The sequence below is a fragment of the Alligator sinensis genome, unplaced genomic scaffold, assembly GCF_000455745.1.
Source record: "Alligator sinensis unplaced genomic scaffold, ASM45574v1 scaffold842_1, whole genome shotgun sequence".
NCBI classification, from domain to species: Eukaryota; Metazoa; Chordata; order Crocodylia; family Alligatoridae; genus Alligator; species Alligator sinensis.
In genome coordinates, this window is record NW_005842295.1 from 1,155,146 (window position 1) to 1,175,542 (window position 20,397).

The 20,397-nt window shown below is 40.8% G+C and overlaps 1 protein-coding gene across 1 annotated transcript in view; it reads right to left on the minus strand.

Annotated features, from left to right (window-relative positions):
- USH2A (usherin) overlaps positions 1-20,397 on the minus strand; it is a gene marked incomplete at its 5' end in the record, with an annotated part of 567,922 nt that overhangs the window by 33,576 nt on the left and 513,949 nt on the right. Inside the window, 3 exons of the mRNA XM_025209559.1 lie at positions 9,816-10,137; positions 13,432-14,951; positions 15,837-16,064. Of these exons, the coding sequence (XP_025065344.1) occupies positions 9,816-10,137; positions 13,432-14,951; positions 15,837-16,064 (2,070 nt within the window). The remainder of the gene's footprint in view (positions 1-9,815; positions 10,138-13,431; positions 14,952-15,836; positions 16,065-20,397) is intronic.

The following is a 20,397-nucleotide window of genomic DNA, read 5'->3' on the forward strand; positions in this document are numbered from 1 at the left end:
TCTGATAAAAAAACAGGATGTCTCTGGTGCATGACTCATATTCAGATTAATGGGACTCTGTTAGCATGTCCTAGTGCATCCTGTTAGTAACTTGTAGAAGCTGGACTGGATGCTCTATTTCAGCTAAGCTGTACTCTGCACAGGACTCAAGGAGGGGAAGGAGAAATGTAGCTTTAAACAGTCTCTTCATTTCCTACATTTTGGCCCTGCTGGTGAAGGCAATATTGCCCCTACTATACATTACAGCAGTCCCAAAATGCTCTATTAGCTACAATGGCTCTCACAAGCTAATTTTGCAACCAAAATTCGTCAGAGCACAGCCAATATACTTTAGGGTTGTCTGTAAAGAGACACATAGTTCAGAGCCCACTAGTATGAATGTTTCTCAGTACAGATGTGTCATGGCCTTGGAACATTGTGTTCATTTCCACATAACACCTGCCCTGAGAAGTATTGATAAACTAGAAGTCTTCAGAGAAGAGCAATGTAACATTTTGATGGTGCTAGATGAACTGCCTGATGAGGAAAGATGAAAAGAGGTAAAGAGGATATAGCCTGGCTATGAGAAACAAGAGCGGGCTGTGACAGCAATCTATGAATTCTTGAAAAGCAAAGATATTGAGGTATTCAGTGTTGTAAGAGGGGCACATTTAGGATTAACCGAAAGAAGCAAAGATTTAGGGAGAATTTTCACTATTGAGGCATATTAGGCTACAAAGTCTCCATAAGGAAAAGATGGAATTTTCAGACTGGAAAATATGCTATGGAAACAATCCTGAACTGCCTGGGAAATGAACTCACTGGTAGTTAACAGGCCTCTCTATCTGAGCACTTAATTGGTTATTATAGGATCATCCTATAATTGCATAACTTGAGCATATCACAGCACCCTTATGAGGTGAGATATTATTATTAACCTTGTTTTACAGATGGGGAATTTAGGCACAGAGCACTCTACTGACTTACCCAAGGTCACCCAAGAAGTTTGTGATAAAATTTGGAAGTGAACTCAGATCACCGGAGTGCCATTTCACAAGCTCATTTTTCTTCCATCTGTCTATGGTTCTATACAATCATCACAGTCCCCCATGCTACAAGATAGGATGAAGCTAAAAAAGGGGGCAGCATAGACTTCATGTTATAACATGTCTGTCCCTCAGTAGCCTCCTTCCTTTTTAACAAGCGTGTGGCCTTTTTACAGTTTAAATCTTCCTTCAATAATAAGGGCACTATTAAATATTCTCAACTGCATCAGGTCTTGATTTGTCAGCTCATAATGCATGTAGTTTAAAAGACTGGAAAAACTTACCTTTTCCCTCCATCACTAGAGGGACACTTGCTAGAACAGATACAGCTAGTGATCTACAGGTAGGGGTGGATCCAGAGGGGATGCAATGGTGCAGCTGGCTCCCTCCTCTCTCTTTCTTTTCAGACCACACCATGTTAGCAGTAGCCAGGGACTTTTTAAAATCCCCAAATCAGGTAAGAATGTCACCCCCTTCCTTCCCCTCCATTCTCAGTGACACATCTCTCCCCCTCCTATTCCCCACCTCCCTACTTGCCCATGCTGCATCCCCATCTAACCCAGGGGTCGGGGGAGCTCTTGAGCCACCTCTGTCTTAGTCCAGCTGGGCTGCCTGAGGAGACACTCAACCAGGGACAGTGGTGGTGGAACGTGGACTCCCCCTTCCTACCTGTTTCCTGCCAGTCTGGGAGCAGGCTGTGAGGGGGGAACCCACCTGACACTGTCTGCCATTGCTGTTGCTGTCCCTGACTGAGCTTGGCTTCCCGCGCAGCCTGGCTGGAATGAGGCAAGAGCAGTTTTGGAGCATCCCCCATTCCTGGGATAGCAGCCAGGGAAGGGAAGGGGGTGCTGAGAGTGCGGGAGATTCTTACTTGATTTGGTAACTGAAAACAAAAGGTCCCTGCTGCTTCTCCCATGGCATGGTCTGCCCACCCATTTGGGGGGGGGGGGGGGGAAAGGGGGGGGGGGGCAAGAGGGGGAGTGCAACCACCCCTGAAGCACCAAATGCTGCTCCTACACTTCCCCTTTACAAAATCCTGGATTCACCCATATTTACAGGTATGCCTGGCTTTAGGGACCTTCGCACCCCAAAACAAGGGCCTAATATCCAAAGCCCTGCTGTCAGAGCGGAGGTTTCTGAACATGAGAAGGCAAAGATATTTAAGAGCACCAGCACAGCTGAACACTCTGCTCCTCGGCCCTCCCAAGGCACGGACCTGACAATGCAATAGATATTCCCAACTAACTTGATGAAGTCAGATGCAGATGTCCATATGGCTTGTGACAAACTCTGCCTAGCAAAAGCTAACTATTGAAGTTGAAATTGCCTTATGCTAAGCATCATGAGTCCTTCAGTGTAGCAGTCAGTATTGGGAAAAATTGATTTACCATTGCTAAAGAGTTAAGGACCTAACTAGAGTGTTTCTAGAGGTCTGGGATGCCTTTTAATAAACAGTGCTCATGTATACACAACAGAACTAGCAAAATCTCTTAGCTGTCTTTTCAGTATGGGAGAAATTTTCAAATCCTTTACAATCTAAAAAGGGGGGAAAGCACCCTCCTACTTACTACAGGACATCAGTGTATCCCTTCTATAGACTGCCAGGGTTGCTATTAAACAGTTACTGCTTTTTACCCAGTTTCCAACCACTGATTCTGCATGAATATGGATCCAACAGTTCTAGTGTAAGTCCCCTCAATATTTCTCTGCAACAGGTTTTTTAAATACCTGTAAGTCAACTTACATACAAAGGCCCCTTTCAGAGCTGCTCTGAATTCTTGTCCTCCATCCTACCCTCATGTACTGCAAGGTTTCCACAGAGAGAAAAGACACATCATCCAATCTTTACTCTTACAGGATCCATGTTCAATACTCACCTTGAATTTGAAAGGAGTGGGTTCATGCTTAGGCCAAGGTGTTCAGAAACAGCTGCTGATTTGGGTTTCTCACTTTTTCAGTGCTTTATTCTGGACACCTTGAAGACACCTAATTTTCAGCTGTGCTTCTATTGACTTCAACTGGGGTGATGGTGCATATTCTAAATTTGTGTTAACCCTAATTTGATCCTCTAAACCCTACTATCTAGCTTCACTATTAAAACATTAACAGTCATAAGGTGCTAAACTATTACTGTGAAAAAGCATCATGACAGCAAACAATTTGGGGATTAAAAACAATGGTGTGAACATGTAACTGAAGCTCATTTCACATAATGCACTATTGGACCGATAATTAATAAGAGATGTAAGCAGGTTTAACTCTAAAAGCAAGACAATTTAATAATTTGTTTCCTATGGGTATATAATGAGATAGTTATCATATTCCCAAGAGAGAGATAAGCAGATATTAAAAGGTCTTTCCAATACCTGTAATGGCTAAGGGCAACAGCTAATTCAATAGATTCGATCAAAATCACCACTTCTTTCGCTGCTACTGATTTATTACTTTGGCTGTAGTTAGTCATCACTCATTTTAGTTTGCTTTTCAGTGCTCATAAATTATGCCTCATAAATAAAAAGATACAATCAAGGAAATCATATCAATTCATCTACAGCCCTTGAGTATATTTTCCCATGGTACTCACACTAATGTCTTTTTAAAGGATAGCTTGTCATGACTTTTGAATATGTCAGAATCTCAATATACCAAAGAAGGTTTTGCCAGAGCTGTGCCTTAACAGGTTCACAGCTAATGTGGGAAGCTAATAAATCTGAAACAATACTGTTATTTAGTTTAATGAATAAAACTCTATTCTTGATTGATAAACAGTTTGCCTGTGGGCCTGCCTTTGGGATGATGTTGCCATGGACATGCAATGGCATATGGATGAGGTTTCCAAATGTGGAAATGCATGAGGCAAAAATGCCTCTTATTCCTAAGTGCACACCCCACAAGGGACATACTCATTGCCAAAAGAGGTATCTGGAATAAAGAAACATTTTTTAAAATGTATTTTATCTAGGGTCAGAATCTGGACCATAATTCTTACTCCTTCACTTCACCTCTAAATTAGATGATCTGTTGTGCAAAAGCTAAATTTCTGCCATGGACCCATGAATCAAGAGAGGAGGTAAACTGATCCATCTAGTGAAATTAAATATGACCTAATTTTCCCCTAAAACCGGAACTAAGCTTTTAGAATAATATCACTGGCTTTTTGTTGCAGTTGTTTAACCATTTGCATGCACTTCTGAACTTCAATTGAGGCTGAGATCAGAAACCTTGTTGCTGAAATACCAAATATCCTATTCGAATGGAATCATGGAATATAGAAAACACCAGGTAACAAAAGCTCCCATTTTGATTGAAGGATTATAGAAGGAAAAGAGAGGACCTTGAGCAATGGAGCAAAAGAAGGAAAGAAAGAGCTATGTCTCCACATTTTGTCACATACTTTGTAAGGGAAGGAGGAAAAAAAATAGGTGAAAGCGTAGAAAGTAAAGGGATGGGAAGTAAAGAGATGTAAATGAACAATAAAGATTATTTTAAATTAGTGAAAATCCATCTCTGGCCAGTGAAAGAGACATCTCTTTCCTTTGCCTTCTTCCCTCACTGCCCCCCCTCCCACCGCCCTTTAAGCTGCAACAGTCACTTAGTTGTTTGCCAACAGCTAAAATGCTACCAACAAGAGAGGAGCTAGTAATTTATCAGGCAGGTCATCAAACAAAGAATTACAGCTTTTGTTTCTCAAGGCAACAAAAAAGAATTAAGTGCTCTTCATTTTATATAGCAGGGCTCAGCATATTAGCAACATTATACCCCCAAAACAACACTGGGAATATAAACTGTTCCTGTCTTAAAAGGAACACTTGAAACTCACTTCACCACTTTTGTAGGTATCTCTCTGACTGTATTCCCTGAGCCCTTCACTAAGCCTTAGTGAATGGATCATAAGCAAAACTGGTCAGTCCTGAGTCAGGGATGGATGTGGCAGCTTCACCTCCCACACTGGTGAAGGAGGCAGGCTCATGGGTCTTCGCAGTCCCAGATCTGCCCGCTTCCAAACACCTCCATACAATCCTCACAGAGTACAGCTACAAATCCTAGGGTTAAGACCCCTAAAAAGGGCTACATCACCTTTCCATACAACATCTGAACAATATTGTTTCTGCTGCCAGGCAATACTTACATGGGGCTGTATCCCTAATTAGGAAGGAAACATTAACTTGGAGAGCACAAGAAAAAAAGAAGTCCCTTGTTTTCTGTCCTGGATATTCAACCTGATTTGGCTTAGCAAAGGTGGTTAATACCATGTCCATTTTGATGTAGGAAGAACAAAGATTACATTATATGCAAATTTCATTTTTGTTTTGCCAACTCAGTCTCTTAACTGTCCTAGTCAAAGGGACTGTCCTTCACCTGAGGAAAACACAACGGTCCCATCATTGTGGCTTTTAGATTGGCCATATGGGCTGTTATAAAGCAACATTACACTGTCTGCTCCCAAGGGTCTGTGTGTGTTTTTTTCCTGTGAAAGGGCCCAGGAAGCAAGAGACTACACATGGAAACTAAACAGGGTTAGCCAGATCCTCAGCTGCTGTAAATCAGGGGAGCTTTACTGAAGACCTCAAAGTTACACTGATTTATACCAGCTGAAGATCTGTAGTACAAATCTTCAAATGACCATATTGTTGAATGCATTGTGTTCAAAGAGGTGCCTAGGATTTTCACAATCCTAAGTACTCAACTCTGGAGGAAATCATTGCAAGTTAGCAATATACGTTCCTTAGAAAAATCCCATTGCTTGCCAATCTATACCTTCTGGCACTTAAATACTGTTAAAAAGCTGGCCTCATAGGTATATCTACAAAGGGCAATATACTGTTGTGGAGATGTATCTGAGCTTGCAGAAACTATATGTATGCTATCACAAAGCTTCATGTGAGCTAACTTGCCTTGCTGGGAAGCAGGGTGTACTCGGTCCCTGCTTCTGACATGGAATAATTGTAATACAAAGGCTATGAACAGTCCCAGAGCAGGGACCAGAACCAGGATCTCACCTCCCAGATAAGTGCTTTCTCCACCAGGTTACAGAATCATGCTCCTTCACTTTCTTGTTCTCTTTCTGACCCCATGAATCTTGCTTTTGTTGGCTGCAGCCATTCAGTTTTCACAGAAAGGTACCCCTCCTGGCAAAGCTCAGCTTGGGGGTTAGGGCACTCTCATGGGAGGTGAGAGACATTGGTTTGGCCAAGGTACAGTGCCAGTCTTCAGGCAAATGGTGGGGTTTCAGATTTGCCTCTCTCCTCAGTGCTTCCCACTGGCTATCTCAGGCAGCCCTTTCTTAGATGCCTAACTCTCCTTTTTCACTGTATAGGGTATCCAGGTGTCTACCTCAGGTTAGTAAATTCCATCCCCAGACCAAGGCACCTGAAGGTCTCCTGTCATCTGGCTCTTAGGAAATTTTGAAGATGTTACCTTTGACCTGCTCTAATCTGCTGAGCTGACAGGCAGTTACTCGTGTTTCCATTAAAACATACAAAGAAAAGAATGATACCAAAATTTCTGGGCACAGATTAGATGTTAATGTTCTACCCATCAAACTAAATCTTGATAACTGACATTTCTAAAAAATGCTGCAAAGGGCCCAGTCACAGCACTTTGATTTTATCTGCATTCAGCTGGAGGAAATTTAGTTGCATTTAAAGTTTTATGTCCAGCAAACAAGCCTCCAATGCAGAGACAGCAGAATCAATATTGAGCTTAAGTGAAATATAAATCTAGGTTTCATCAGCATAATAGCGAAAGCCAAGCCCTATACTTATGAATAACTTGTCTCACAGGTAACATATAACTTGTCAACAATGGAGGGCCTAAGAACAGAGCCGGGAGGGATGCCACAAGTGACATCAGCAGAAGAGGAACATACACACACACTCACATGCACACTCTCTCTCTCTCACTCTCTCACACACACACACACACACACACACACACACACACACACACCCCTCCTCTCACTGAAAACAAATAAATAGCTGATAGCTGAGAAGGAGCAAAACAGATTTGTGGTCCTGTCAGAATAGTGTAGTTCAGCTACTGAGTGGAACTAAAATAAAAGAGAGTTTCTACCTGCCTCAAATGCAGCATTTTAGTGTAGAAGAATCAGAACAGGCAGACAACCTAAGTCAGACATCATCAATAAATCATTAAAAACCTTGACTCAAAATGGACTTTGCTAGGAATAAGCATCAGAAAGCTAGACTGAAGCTTCTGATTGAGTATCAGGTAATTAAAGGTTGGTGCAAGTAAGAACACAGCACGCATCCACAGATTTCTACTAAAAGCTTTGGAACTTAAAATGCCCAGATCCCTAAGACTTAGAAAGTCAGGGCTAACTACTATGGGTGGGGTTAATCACTGTAGAACCAGAGTTATTTGGAAAAAAATCCCCAGAGATGTCCTTTTCATAAATCTATAGCTGCAAAAACATAGGCAACACTGTTATCAGCTAACCTGTAGCATGAGAAACAGAGCTTTGGACTTTTTGCTTAAAAATACAGAACTCCCTCTTTTCAGCTAAGGGAGAATTTCAATGAGTAAAAAGGGCTTTTTCCCCTTGTAATTCCTCTTCCTTCTTCCTCCCACCCCCACTCCTGAAACATATATGTATCCCCACACACACTTGCATTTGAAAGCCTGTCTAATTTTATTCCAACTACATAGTTGGTTCAATAAAATATATTGCCCTTAGAAATCCTTGCCTGTCACATGGTTTCTGGACCATGACAGATACAACATCACTCTTATGCTACCCAAAAAATACTTGAAACACAAATACTTCACCCTAACATATGCTATTGCCAGAAAAGGTTTAACAGTTTTGGCCACAAGAGAAGTAATTGCTGAAAAATAAGTCCCTCAAGTATTTTAAGTGTGAAAAGTTTTCCATTCTCTAAGTGGTGTTTTCTATTCTGGAAAGAATCCTTAATGCTACTAAGTTCACTGAAATTTAAGGAATTTAATATTATTAGTAACTGAGGGAAATCAAGTCATTGGAGACCCATCATCCATAAAAGGAAACCCAGAGATGTCATACCATTTCCTCAGAACAAAAATAATGCAAATTACTTTATCCTTCATTCTGTGGTCATCTAGGAATACTCCTCTAAGTCTGCATCAGGAGAAAAAAAATTGATCAAGTTGTGAATAATGTTCTTTCAAAACTTGGCAGTCAGTATTTTTTCTATCACCATTCCAGTTTCCATTAGTTTTGACACTGCCCCTGTAGAATCCTTTCTTTGCACAAACTGGAACCACTAGGGGCTTGTGCACCTGCCTAGACTACTTCTATGCTGTGCCAGGGAGCACCGTGATGAAACACTCTCCATCCACCTGCTCCTGCTTCACATGCATGAGATCCTAGAAAGGAAGCTCTACAGCCTTAAAGGAGTCTTGAGCTTCTACCACTAAGCACACCTGTGATGGATAGTTGAAGATAGTCTCTGGACACACACTTGGAGCTGCTCTAAGATGGTTATGCTACCTCATTTTGGGGAATTGGTGCATGGAAAGTGAAGCAAGTGAGTTGGGTATGCTTCACAGTGGCACAGTTGGACAAGGCATGAAGGCAGTGTCAACATGTTCAAAAGCTCCATAAAAAGGAGGATCAAGCTTCTCCTTCCTTTAGGTCTTAGTATGTGGTCAGGGAATCCTTCAATAAACTGTACTGCTTGTGCAGTCCTGTGGCTAAGAAATAACTTGATACAAGCCCAATCCACCAAGAAGAGCACTGTGTTGGTTGTGGAACACAGATGCAAAAGGATCTGGTATGTTAAAAGGGCATTCATATGCAAGGGAAAGAAAATCCAGAACAGTTCAACTATGAGGCTTCAGTTTATTCATGCGTAGCACATGAGACTGAGTTGGAGCAGCCCTGGCTGGTAGGGGGCCCTGGGGGGTCAGCCTGCCAGCCTGGGGCTGCGCTCCCTGGCTCAACATGCTGTGGAGGGGCGGTGTGGGGCACAAGGGAGCTTAAGCACAGGGCTAGCCAGCAGGCAGCACTTGCACTGTAGCACCTTCATGACCCAGCCAGCCCGTATCTACTTGCATTTACAAGTACAATCCTACTGCAGAGCAAATTAGTTTACTCCAGCCTAATAGGAGTGCACATGTAGATTCTGAGATGTTTACTGTGCAGCTAATTAGTCAACTGCACAGTAAACATCTTGTTTAGATGTGCCCAGTATCACATAAAAACATGATCTGAATTTCAGAAGATTATAAATTGCTATGCAGTCTATACATATATTTGAGATCAAATATAGACCACAGTTATTAGTAGTTCTGTTTAATGGAGAAATATTAAGCAGTACTGTTTGAGTTTGACATTAATGGAACACAACCACAGGCCAAAGAAACTCATATACCCTAGGACACTGTGGCCACATCTACACAAGACACCAACTGCGCAGTGGCCCATAACTACTGTGCAATAGTGTCACATGGCAGCAAGCATGATGGCTTGGGCTACTGCACAGTCGTGTCATGAAAAAGCCATTCAGTAATGCTACTGCGTAGTAACTCTGGTTAGTGGAATGAATGATTATGTTTAAGCAAATTGAGTCTTGAATGAATTTACTCTGGGAAGACTTATCTCTAAGATCTCAACTATTTAAAACAAATTTGCACTAATTATTATTGTAGAACCAATTTTTAAATCATATAGAACCAATTTGAAAATCTTTTTGAGAAGGCTATTTCTTAATGAATATGAAATCTTATTACTTCAGGTACTGAAATTCAAACTATTACTGTATATACCCATTTGTTACTTATCCCATTTCATACCTGGTATTCATATTCAGTGTAAGGCAGCAAACTGACATCTTTGCAGGAGGTTGAAGACCCATTATAGACAAGTACCAGGTCTAAATTTATGTGCGTATGAGTGGCTAGTCTTCTGTAAAGCTCGTAATGTAAAATCTTCCCATTCAGTTGTTGTGGGCCTGTCCACAGAACAGAACAGACTGAGTGGAGTCCATCAGGGCTCATTTGTACTTCTATGAGAGGGGCAGGCTGCCGTTCAGGGGGGGCTTCCAGAGTCTGTGTGGATGCCCACTCACTGGAAGCACATCCCAGCAACGTGCACGCTTGAATTTGTACTTCATACCTTTGGGAACACAAATAAGAAAGCAATCCATATAAACATTGTTCATGTATATATCTACAATACATAAGATTAGAAAGTATTGAGAAAGTGACTGAAATTCCTTTTTTTTTGGCCTTCATATATTTGAAGAAGAAAAGAATTCACATTAAAATGGTCAACATGAGTCTGATCTCACAAAGTAGCATAAGCAATCCCATTTATCCCAATGGGTCTACACATACAAGTAGGAGTCACTGGATAGCAACATTATTATTAATAAAAATGTGATGCAGTAGTGTTTACATTTCTTTTAAAGTGAGTCTACATATATTCTACCTTTACTTTCTATTAAACAAAAAACAAGTGCTTGCCAGAGGAGTTCTATGGATTTTGTATTCCAATTCTTTATTCATCCAGGCTCAAAAGACAAAAATGTTTCCAAGGAACACAGAAATCTTCCACTCCATTTGCCTGAATCAGGCAGAATTTAGATTCTAATTCCCCCACATCCTAGTTTGTATAGTGGGGGCTGGTGGTGACAGGTTTCACTGAGCATATGCTGATAGGTAAATGGTGCTGAGAGGACAAGTTTCTGAGGCTGACTGAAAGCTATTTTGTAAATGATCAGTTGTGTACAGTATCAAAAATACAAACAGATAGAAAAAGAAAGGAAAATGTAAATCAAATAGAGATATACTCATTCAACACTCCAAAAGGCAGGAGATCAACTCTAAGACAAAAATAATTGATTGAGTTAAAATTTTGCTGGTTGGAGTTGAGGCATGTTCAAGATTGATAAACCAGCACATAACTGAGCTAACGCTGGCCAAAAAGATCTTTATTTGGGTACAGAGGGCCAGAGTGAAAGTATGCTATATAATAAAATGGATTTATTAGCATAAAGCATTTGGCTTCTGGATGTTCTAACAGGCCAGGAGAGGAGCAGTTGAAACACTTAGGTTAAAACAAAAACCCAAAGCCCAATTCTGGGCTCCCCCTGCATTGGACAAGAAGCAGGCTTCTGCAGCTGGAAGCCCCCTTTACTGATGTGGCTCCTAGCCACGGGGATCATGCACAACCAAGACCAAACATCCTGTGCCTGACAGGGCTCTTGGTCCCGGCTGAGCCCCATACACAGCCAGGACCAAGAGCTCCTTCAGGCATGGAACAATCAGCCTCCGCAATTCTGGGGTGCTGCTGCGGTCTCCCAGCTGTGGGGGTGCATGGAGAGATCCATAGCTGGGAGATCACAGCAGCTGTGATCTCCCTGCTGCAGTCTCCCAGCCACTGTCTGAAGTGCTCCCTCACCCCTGCGGCTGGGAGACTACATTGGCTTCAGTCTCCCAGCCACAGAACTGTCTACACATGCAAATTAAAGCTGGATAGAAACCAGCTATAACAGAGTTGGGCAAAATGGCGGATCTGGCGGGTGGCTGGAGTCCATTTCCCAGCAGACCCTGCCCACGTTGCTGCAGCTGGTTTCCATGGAGACCCCAGCAACAGCAGACCAGTTACAGCATGGGGCCAGGGTTTCCATGGAGGCAGACCAGCCCCAGCAGCAATGGCAGGGCATGCAGCTGGGTGGGGCACTGCTCTGGGGCCAGAGCTGAGATCTTGCAGCAGTGGCAGCATGGTCCAGACTGGGGCAGAGCCATGATCCACTGCCTGCATGCCCCTGCCTGGGGTATGCAGGCAGCGGACCACAGCTCTGCCCCAGCTCTGGACCACGCTGTCACTGTTGCAGGATCCTGGCCCTGGAGCAGCTCCCTGTTCTGCTGCACACCCTGCCAGCGCTGCTGGGGCTGGCCTCTGTGGTAACCCTAGCCCCGTGCTGCCACAGCTCCACTGTTCCTGGGGTCTCCATGGGAACTGGCCCACAGCAACATGGGCAGGGACTGCTGAGACTGGAGTCTGCCATGAGCCCGATCCAACCCACAGGCCGGATTTTGCCCGCCCCTGAGCTATAAAGTGATTACACATTTTTAACCAATAATTTGATAGTTGGTTGGACCTTTTTAAAGCATGATAGTTAATATGCACATGTAGCCATTTTAAATTTATTGTACAATTAACAAGATAATTGAGCAATAGACGTAATGTGGAGGGGGGTTAGAATCACAAAAAGGCAGAGAGAAGGAGGAAGGAGAATCCACCCAGCTTTTGTATTAACAGTTTTACAGGGACTTGAGTAGGATAGCTTAAAATTCTAAATAAAGTGTAAAAAGACAAATTAGAATCATAGAAGCAAAGAAAATTAGGGTTGGAAGGGACCTCAGGAGGTCATCTAGTTCAACCCCCTGCTCAAAGCAGGACCAGCCCCTGCTAGATCATCCCAGCCAAGGCTTTGTTGAGCTGGACTTAAAAACCTCCAAGTGTGGAGATTCCACCACATCTCTAGATAACCTGTTCCAGTGCTTCACCACCCTCCTACTCAGAAAGTTTTTCCTAATATCCAACCTAAACTTCCCTTTCTGAAACTTGAGAACATTGCTCCTTGTTCTGTCATCTACCACCACTGAGAACAGTCTAGCTCCATCCTCTTTTGAACCCCTCTTCAGGTAGTTAAAGGCTGCTGTCAAATCTCCCCTCAGTCTTTTCTTCTCTAGACTAAATAAGCCCAGTTTCCTCAGCCTCTCCTCAGAAGTCAAGTGCCCCAGTCCCCTAATGATTTTTGTTGCCTTCTGCCTTTCTGTAGTGGGGGGCCCAAAACTGGACACACTACTCCAGACATGGCCTCATCAGTGCTGAATAGAAGGGAATAATCACTTTCCTTGATCAGCTGGCAACTCTCCTACTAATGCAGCCCAGTATGCTGTCAGCTTACTTGGCAACAAGGGCACACAAAATTTGTTTACTGACCTTAAATTCATTACACTGGGAATGAGCTGGCCACTAATCTTAGCTGCATTTTTTTCCCGCTTTATAAAACAAGCTAAATTTATTCTACAATATATTCAACTTGCAAAATTGTAGGACTGGACAAGGCTGTAAGCTTCTGAGTCTACAAGCTCAGTTTGGCCCTAGCTTTGCTCACACCCTGGACTCATCTTGCATACTTTCCTAGAAAGTAGTAAAATAGGCTGATGTTATAAAAAAAAAAAAGGTGTTCTTCTTTTACAATGGACGTTGGGGACTGAGAACCCATGGATATGTTTGTTTAACTGAAAAGATGTGATATGTTCCTCCCCTCCCATCTGAGTTCATTTTTAGTAGAAAACAAAACAGTCTTTTGAGGAGGTTTAAGTATCAACACATCTCAAAAACTTAGTAATTACTTTGTGACATTCTTCATCAAATTAAAAATCTGGAACTTACCTATGATAGGGTTTTAATTCTGTTGCAATGTAGGACTGTCTTGCAAAAGAAACATGAGATGAATCAAAGTGAACAGTTTTCTTTCCTGTTTCAGCAGGCTCCCGAATGGAGATTGTGTAATTTTTTATTTCACCATTGACTTTTGCGGGAGCATCCCATGCCACCAAAATCTCCTTGGGGGCCCATGCCCGCAGTCTAGGAGGTAACATTCCAGATGGAGCAGATGGGTTGGTTCTAATTTTGGTTGATGGGCTGGTTGCGCTTCCTTGACTATTATCTGCAGTTACAGCATAGCTATATTCCACACCTGGTGTCAATGCAAAGTCAAGGTACCGAGTTTCCAGACCTGAATAAATAAGAACTCCATCTCTCTTCAGCTCATAATTTGTAATTTTACCATTAGGATTAACTGGGCTTTTCCAGGAGATTTCTATTGACTCTGACCCTGTGACCAGCAACTTTGGAGCCTCCATATTTAATGGAGCAGCTTCCATTGTCGAAACAGAGTGAGGTTTGCTAGATGTGCAGCCTCCATTAGTACAGACAACCAGGCTGAAATCATACTGTGTGTAAGGCTGTAGGTTTGAAATCAATAAACTGAGTAAACTCTTTCCAACAAAATACTCTTCATTGTTTAATTTCAAGATATATTTAGTGATTTCTCCATTTTGAACCTGGGGTGGGGACCAAGATGCATTAATCTGAGTGGCACTGATGGCCTGCAGGGATGGGGGGTTCACTAATGCTGGAGCTGCCTCAAGAGTTCGTATTTTGGCTAGTTCACTGGTCGAACAGCCTCCCATTGTACAGGCAACTAAAGCATAACTGTACTCTGAGTATGGCAGTAAGTCTTCCTCTGTATAGTTGAAAGTTTTAGCATCAAAGCTGAAAGGGTAGAGAATATCATTTCTTTGTAGCTTGTATGACTGGAGAACACCATTGGGCTCTTCTGGGGAGACCCATGAAATGAGCACTTTATTGGGTTTATGTGCCACATGGTATAATTTAGGTGCAGCAAGACCTTTAGGGGCAGCTTGACTGGTCTTTGCCACTGACCAAGAGCTGTCAGCATAACCTGCTGAATTCCAGACACGTATTTTATATTCATACCTTGTCCATGGCTGTAAACCTTTATCATTATATATAAATGTATTACTTCCAATGTTATATTCTGTGAAAACAATTTTCTCATCTACTGTTGTTGCTCTGTTCCCTGAAGCATTTTCTTTTGTGCATCTGTGAATAACTTCATAGTGAATTATTTTTCCATTTGGATTAATTGGCTCAGACCAACTCAGTTCAATGTTGGTAGCATTAACTGACTGGATTACAGGTGCCAGCTGAGACGCAGGAGGGGCTTCATCTGTTTGGATTGGCTGGGGTGAAGAGCGAGTGCAACCTGCCACAGTGCAAGCCTCAAGTGCTAGAGTATACAGAGTGAAAGGCTCAAGACGTCTAAAGAGGAATTGACGAGATAAACCACTATATTCCAGATTTTCATCATTTAAAATATTGTAGTTCTGCAAAACAAAAAGATAGGAAAAAAAAAGAAAACATATCACTTGCAGAATTTGCAAATGAATTCTAGGAGAGATATTTAGTAATTCACAACCTTTAATCTTCATAACTAAATAAGGATTATTAACTTATGACTTAGAACCTAATTCCCTTACTTGTGTTTTATTAGTAATATCTTAGATGCTTAAAACTAAAAGAATGTTTTACTCTACTTTTCATGATTAATGCTGATTTATTGCTTTTTGCATTTAATTCATTATGGGCATTGAAAACAATCTAGGTCAGTAACACTTTTCATTCTATTTACTTTCTAGTCCGTTTCATTTCCTGGCTCTCCTGAACTGACAAAAATTTAAAAAATGACATTCTCTTGGTTACAAACCCTGTAGGTGAATATTTACATTGAAACAAAAACATTTTTTTAAACCCCCTCTCCACCCCCTCCCCCCAATAAATTCACAGGCCCTAGGTTTTCTGAAACTTTATTTTAGCAAAATCTAATGTAAGGAATAAGGCTAAATCAACCTGGAAGTATCCTTTAAGTAGACACTGTTCCATTAAAGCAAAATATTAAATTCACTAGGCTTGAAAAATAACCTTAAAAATTCTCTCTTGCATTTTTTGAAGGGCAGGATTACCCTGGTGTTCTAGATATTTATGCTGTATAATAACAAAAAACCTGAATTGTGTAGATCCAGCAAATAACAGGCACTCATATATTCCTTGTATCGTATTGTATTTGCACGGTATATTGTGTAGTAGTTCTCTCCAAATATTCCTTATATGACTACTGAATTTGGTGGCATCTCTTTCAGCAAGAGTTTTCAAGCACAAGCTGCAGCATTTCCCTTTTCTTTTGAATAATATGGGTTCAAGTTGAAGATTACCTTAAGTACTCCATTCGGTGTGGAAGGCTCTGACCATTTCAGTAACAATGCTCTGCCATTCTCTTTCTTCTCCACAGTGAAGTTACTGAGGCCATTTGGTGAAGCTTCCAGTGTGCGCACAGAAGTCCAGGGGCTTGAAACTTGGCCAGCATTGTTCACAGCCACGACACAAATGTGGTATGCTGTAAATGGTTTCAGTCCAAACAAATGAGCCTGATGCCTTGTTCCCTATAACAAAAATACAACTTATTTTCCTGTTTAGTTACTAAGACAATCAGAGTTTTTGGTTTATGTCAGCATTACACTGGAGAACTGGTTCCTGGCTGTGAAGTTGTCCTAATCTTTCCACAGAGCACCTCATCTGGCTGCCAGCCTCCCTTTGGATGCAGTACTATAGCTGAACCTTGAATAAAAACCCTTGCACTTTGCAGGGAATTGATCTTCAAGGTAAACCTTTGGGGCTCAGTTCTCTGAGGTACCGAGCCCTTGGTTCTCATTTAGCAAAGCACTTAAGCATTTGCTTTACTTCAAAGAAATGAGTTGTCCCAAGTTAGGAAGCACATGCCTAAATGCTTCCCTGTGTCAGGACCAGACTGTAGTTCTTTGACAGATCAGCCCTTAGGGGTCTTTGTAACACATCTCAGTGGGACTGTGCTTCCCACACCTTATATCTTCTATACAGAAATCATGCTCCTTCCTATATATTCTAGAAAATTGAAGTGACATAATCTGGATTCACAGCAGAATTTGGTCTCCAGATATAAAATAAATCGACCATCCTCATGGTTAAATCACCACTAGACTTTTGAGTAAAATAGCTACCATAATCCATTATGACTGAATTGTTATCCAACATAGGCTTGCATCTTTCCTTAAAACTATTTATAGCATAGAGGCGTACAAATACCAGTTTCAACACCACTTCAACAGAAAGACAGGGAGAAATAAACAGGAGGACCAGTAGAGTTTGGCATGAGGGGTTTTAGATCAACCTCATCAGGGGAACAGGAGGGGTTCCATTGATCACATGTATATTTCATTACACTTTTATTTGTGCTTTTTCATTAAGGAGGTGGATGTCAGGAACAGGAATCAGGGAATTCAGTTTTCTTTATGTTGGAATAAATGGCTGAAGTCAATTTCCCTGTTTCAATAAGTCATATTAAGTTGCTAAATGCTAACACTTTGAATTGTTTAATATTTAAACATTTGTTAAGCTACCAGACTCTGCAACAAATTTTACAGAAGTATTAATTTCTTTTTTTAATATTAAAAGTTAGATCATGAATATTTAAATAGTTATTTCCCCACAACGAGTTAGTCTTTTAGATAAATATAGCAAAGAATTTGAATGACCATTATGAATATTAAATCTGAAGATGCCACAAGTACAGATTATAAACATACTTTTCTGATAAATGATTCCTTTTTCTGTTAAACAGGGCAAACACTAGCAAGATTAATAATGCAAAAAAATATAATTCTTTGTTAGGAATTCCTGATCATCTCTGCCAAAAAAGCATAAGCTCAAATGCAAATAGTAATCACCTCGAACAGATTATATATAAAAAAGTGTTGGCTGCTCTGGGACATTTAGAGATATCTTTTGTCATAAGAAACATGGAAAGCATGTGGGCTATAAAGCAAAAACATATGTATATTGTCAATAGCAGCACCTGTTCAATTACAGTTTATTTCAGTATGGAGAATTTAGTTCAGCCCCTAGATGGCAATACTATCAAACACTTTTTGTAACATGAGTACTTAATGATTAACAACCTGCATTCAGTCATCCAACATACTCAAGGCAGCCATTAAAAAAATAACAAAACTGATTTCATTATAGATTCTTTTAATAAACATTTATGGCTTAGATCCTTGAAAGTGGAAGCATTCAAACTGCCACAGCCAAAAACCTATACAGCCGAATGCAAAATTATGAACTGCAGGTTAAAGTACAAAGCTCAAATTGAAGTTCATGCTTGGCATAAAAATCTGGCATCAGAAATTATGCTGGCACAAAACATGATTAAAATTAGCTTTACAATTGGCTGTGGTCTGTATTAATAGTTTTTACGAGGACAGTTATCTATTAGGCTTTAAAAATAGAACTTTTAAAAGCCTAAAATTTACATTCCATGGTTTGGGGGTGGGGAAGGGAGGGAGAAAGCACATGACTTTAAATTATTGCTTCTCAATGGTTACACAAAGGCTTGTGGAAAGTACAAATACAGAATGATAAGGATTGTAAAAAATCAATGGCCCTGTTTCTTGTAAACTATACAATCAAGGGGTGGGTTCCAGTGGACACAATCCTACAAGATAAAGATTTTTCTTTCATAAAAAGAAAGATTGCATCGTTTTAAGAATACCCTATATTTTTCCTGCTAAACCCCATCATTTAATTATTTGTAGTCCTCGCCAGTTTTGGAATTGAAGCAAGGATGGAAGGATTTCCTTGTCTGCTGTTCCTCCTGTTCGCTGGAGACTGCTAAACTATTTCTTCCAGGGATGATTTTTATCTCTGGCTCCTACAAGCCCTTCTTGAAGAGCAAATAGTTTACACATAATATTAAAAAAAAAGTGGTTGGGGGACGTTTTCCCAGAACACGCAGTAGGACTCCCCCCTTCCCCCTTCGCACATAACTGTCCTTGAATAACTTAGTTCAGAGGCTGACTCTCTAAAAAGTCACAGTGCATATGCCTTTACTTACTACCATTGCACATTCTCCTGTGTGATTTTTGGTTTATAATTATGCTAACATTCTACTGCGATGGACCTATTGCTTACAAAAAGCACCCCTCGGACCTTTGGGGACAGAAAAATGAACTATTTCTTAAAATCAAGAACAGCGGTTCCCATCGTTCCTACCCTTTTCAACTCTGGCTCCACCTCATTTTTTTCAATCTGATCCACATGGACAAACCCTTTTGACTGTTCAGAACTCACTCAGCTTAAATGGGCTTCCATATTATTGTCAGGGTTCATATCTATGAGTCTGATTGCAGGATCAAGACTATTTCACAGAACACTTTCCCAATCACATGCATTCCAACACCTCCTGGATAGCAACTACTTCTGTGTTGCCAACACGGAGGAATTCATTTACGAGTAAAAACAAATAAATTAAATGGTTCATCAAAACAAGAAGTTGACACAAGAAACTGAGCATTCATGAAGTCTGATGATGACTGTAACTTTTCTCCGTTTTTCTATATTTGCCCTTATTGTCCATTATTCTCACTCAGCCTATCATTAATTTAGGCTCGATCCTGCAAGCACTTAAGTGTGTGATTAACTGCATGCACTTGAGCAGTTTTCCTTTTGGACAAACTCATGTCAGGAGAGTCACCTGTGTATATTTGCAAGTGCGAGTACTGAAAGCTCTTTAGGACAGAGACATTGTTATTCTTTGCACTGAAGCAATGAGAAAATATACTTAATGGTGACATGATTCTTCATCCAAACATGCCCTAACACAGAACTGAAAACCTGCTGTAAAGTGTAGCCAACCACATTCTGCTGTGCACCCAGAAGTCCAGAGCCTCATTTTCCAAAAGGGAGGGTGACCTTTGGTCTCTACAGCCACCTACCACATCCTGCCTCAGCTACGACAGCTACTCCAAGAGAATTCATCTTTCTATTTGTTCTGTGAAGCAACTGGCAATACTGAAAGTTGCAGCATAAACAGTTAACAATACTCTGTCCAGTGACTTTCACTATTCCGACCATAAATTCTGATCAAAGAAAAGTTATTTAAAATAAAACATTATTTTAACACATTTTCAAAATATAAAACAGGGAAATGTGAGGCATGAATAATTTATCCTTGTAGATTCACTTCAGATTGCCTTTTTTGTTTGTTTATTTTTTAATTCATGAGCAATGAAGCCACTTAAAGTCTGGAAACAAATTAACATATTCTTTCATGCATCTGAAAGATAGTGGCATCCAGAATGCAATGCACCTGACTTTCTTAACTAACCTCGCAGGCTTGATCTTGGGGGTGGTCAAGATTACTCAGTCTTAAGAATTCTGGCATTTTACACTGTCTACTTTGATTGCTTTTGACTACTTGAAATGCCCCTAAGATGGCAACAGGGTCAAGAGGGTTTTGTAGGTTGAAAATGATCAAAAATTAGCATTGATCTGTGGCTGTCAATAATATTGCATGTGGGTAGACTCCCTGCACAAATGTTTAAATTGCATAAAGCTACACAACCTAGTCATCTTTGAATCTATTGATCTGATGATCCAGCAATTTCCTATCTTGTCAACTTTTGGCTTTCTACTCTATTTTAAGATAGCCAAGCTTACCCCCTTGACAATATGAATAGTGTCATAGTATGGAAGGCCACAGTAGGCCATAGATCATAGTATGGAAACATAATAGCTAATGAGAACCAATGTACAGGTAACATGGATACGAATCATTTATTTAAGGGTACTCATCAAAACAAAGTCATTGACTAGCTCTGTTAAGAATACTTCCACTTCCAATATACTGTGTTTACTCAATCCAAAATGCATCCTTCCCCCCTCAAATAACATGAGGGAAAG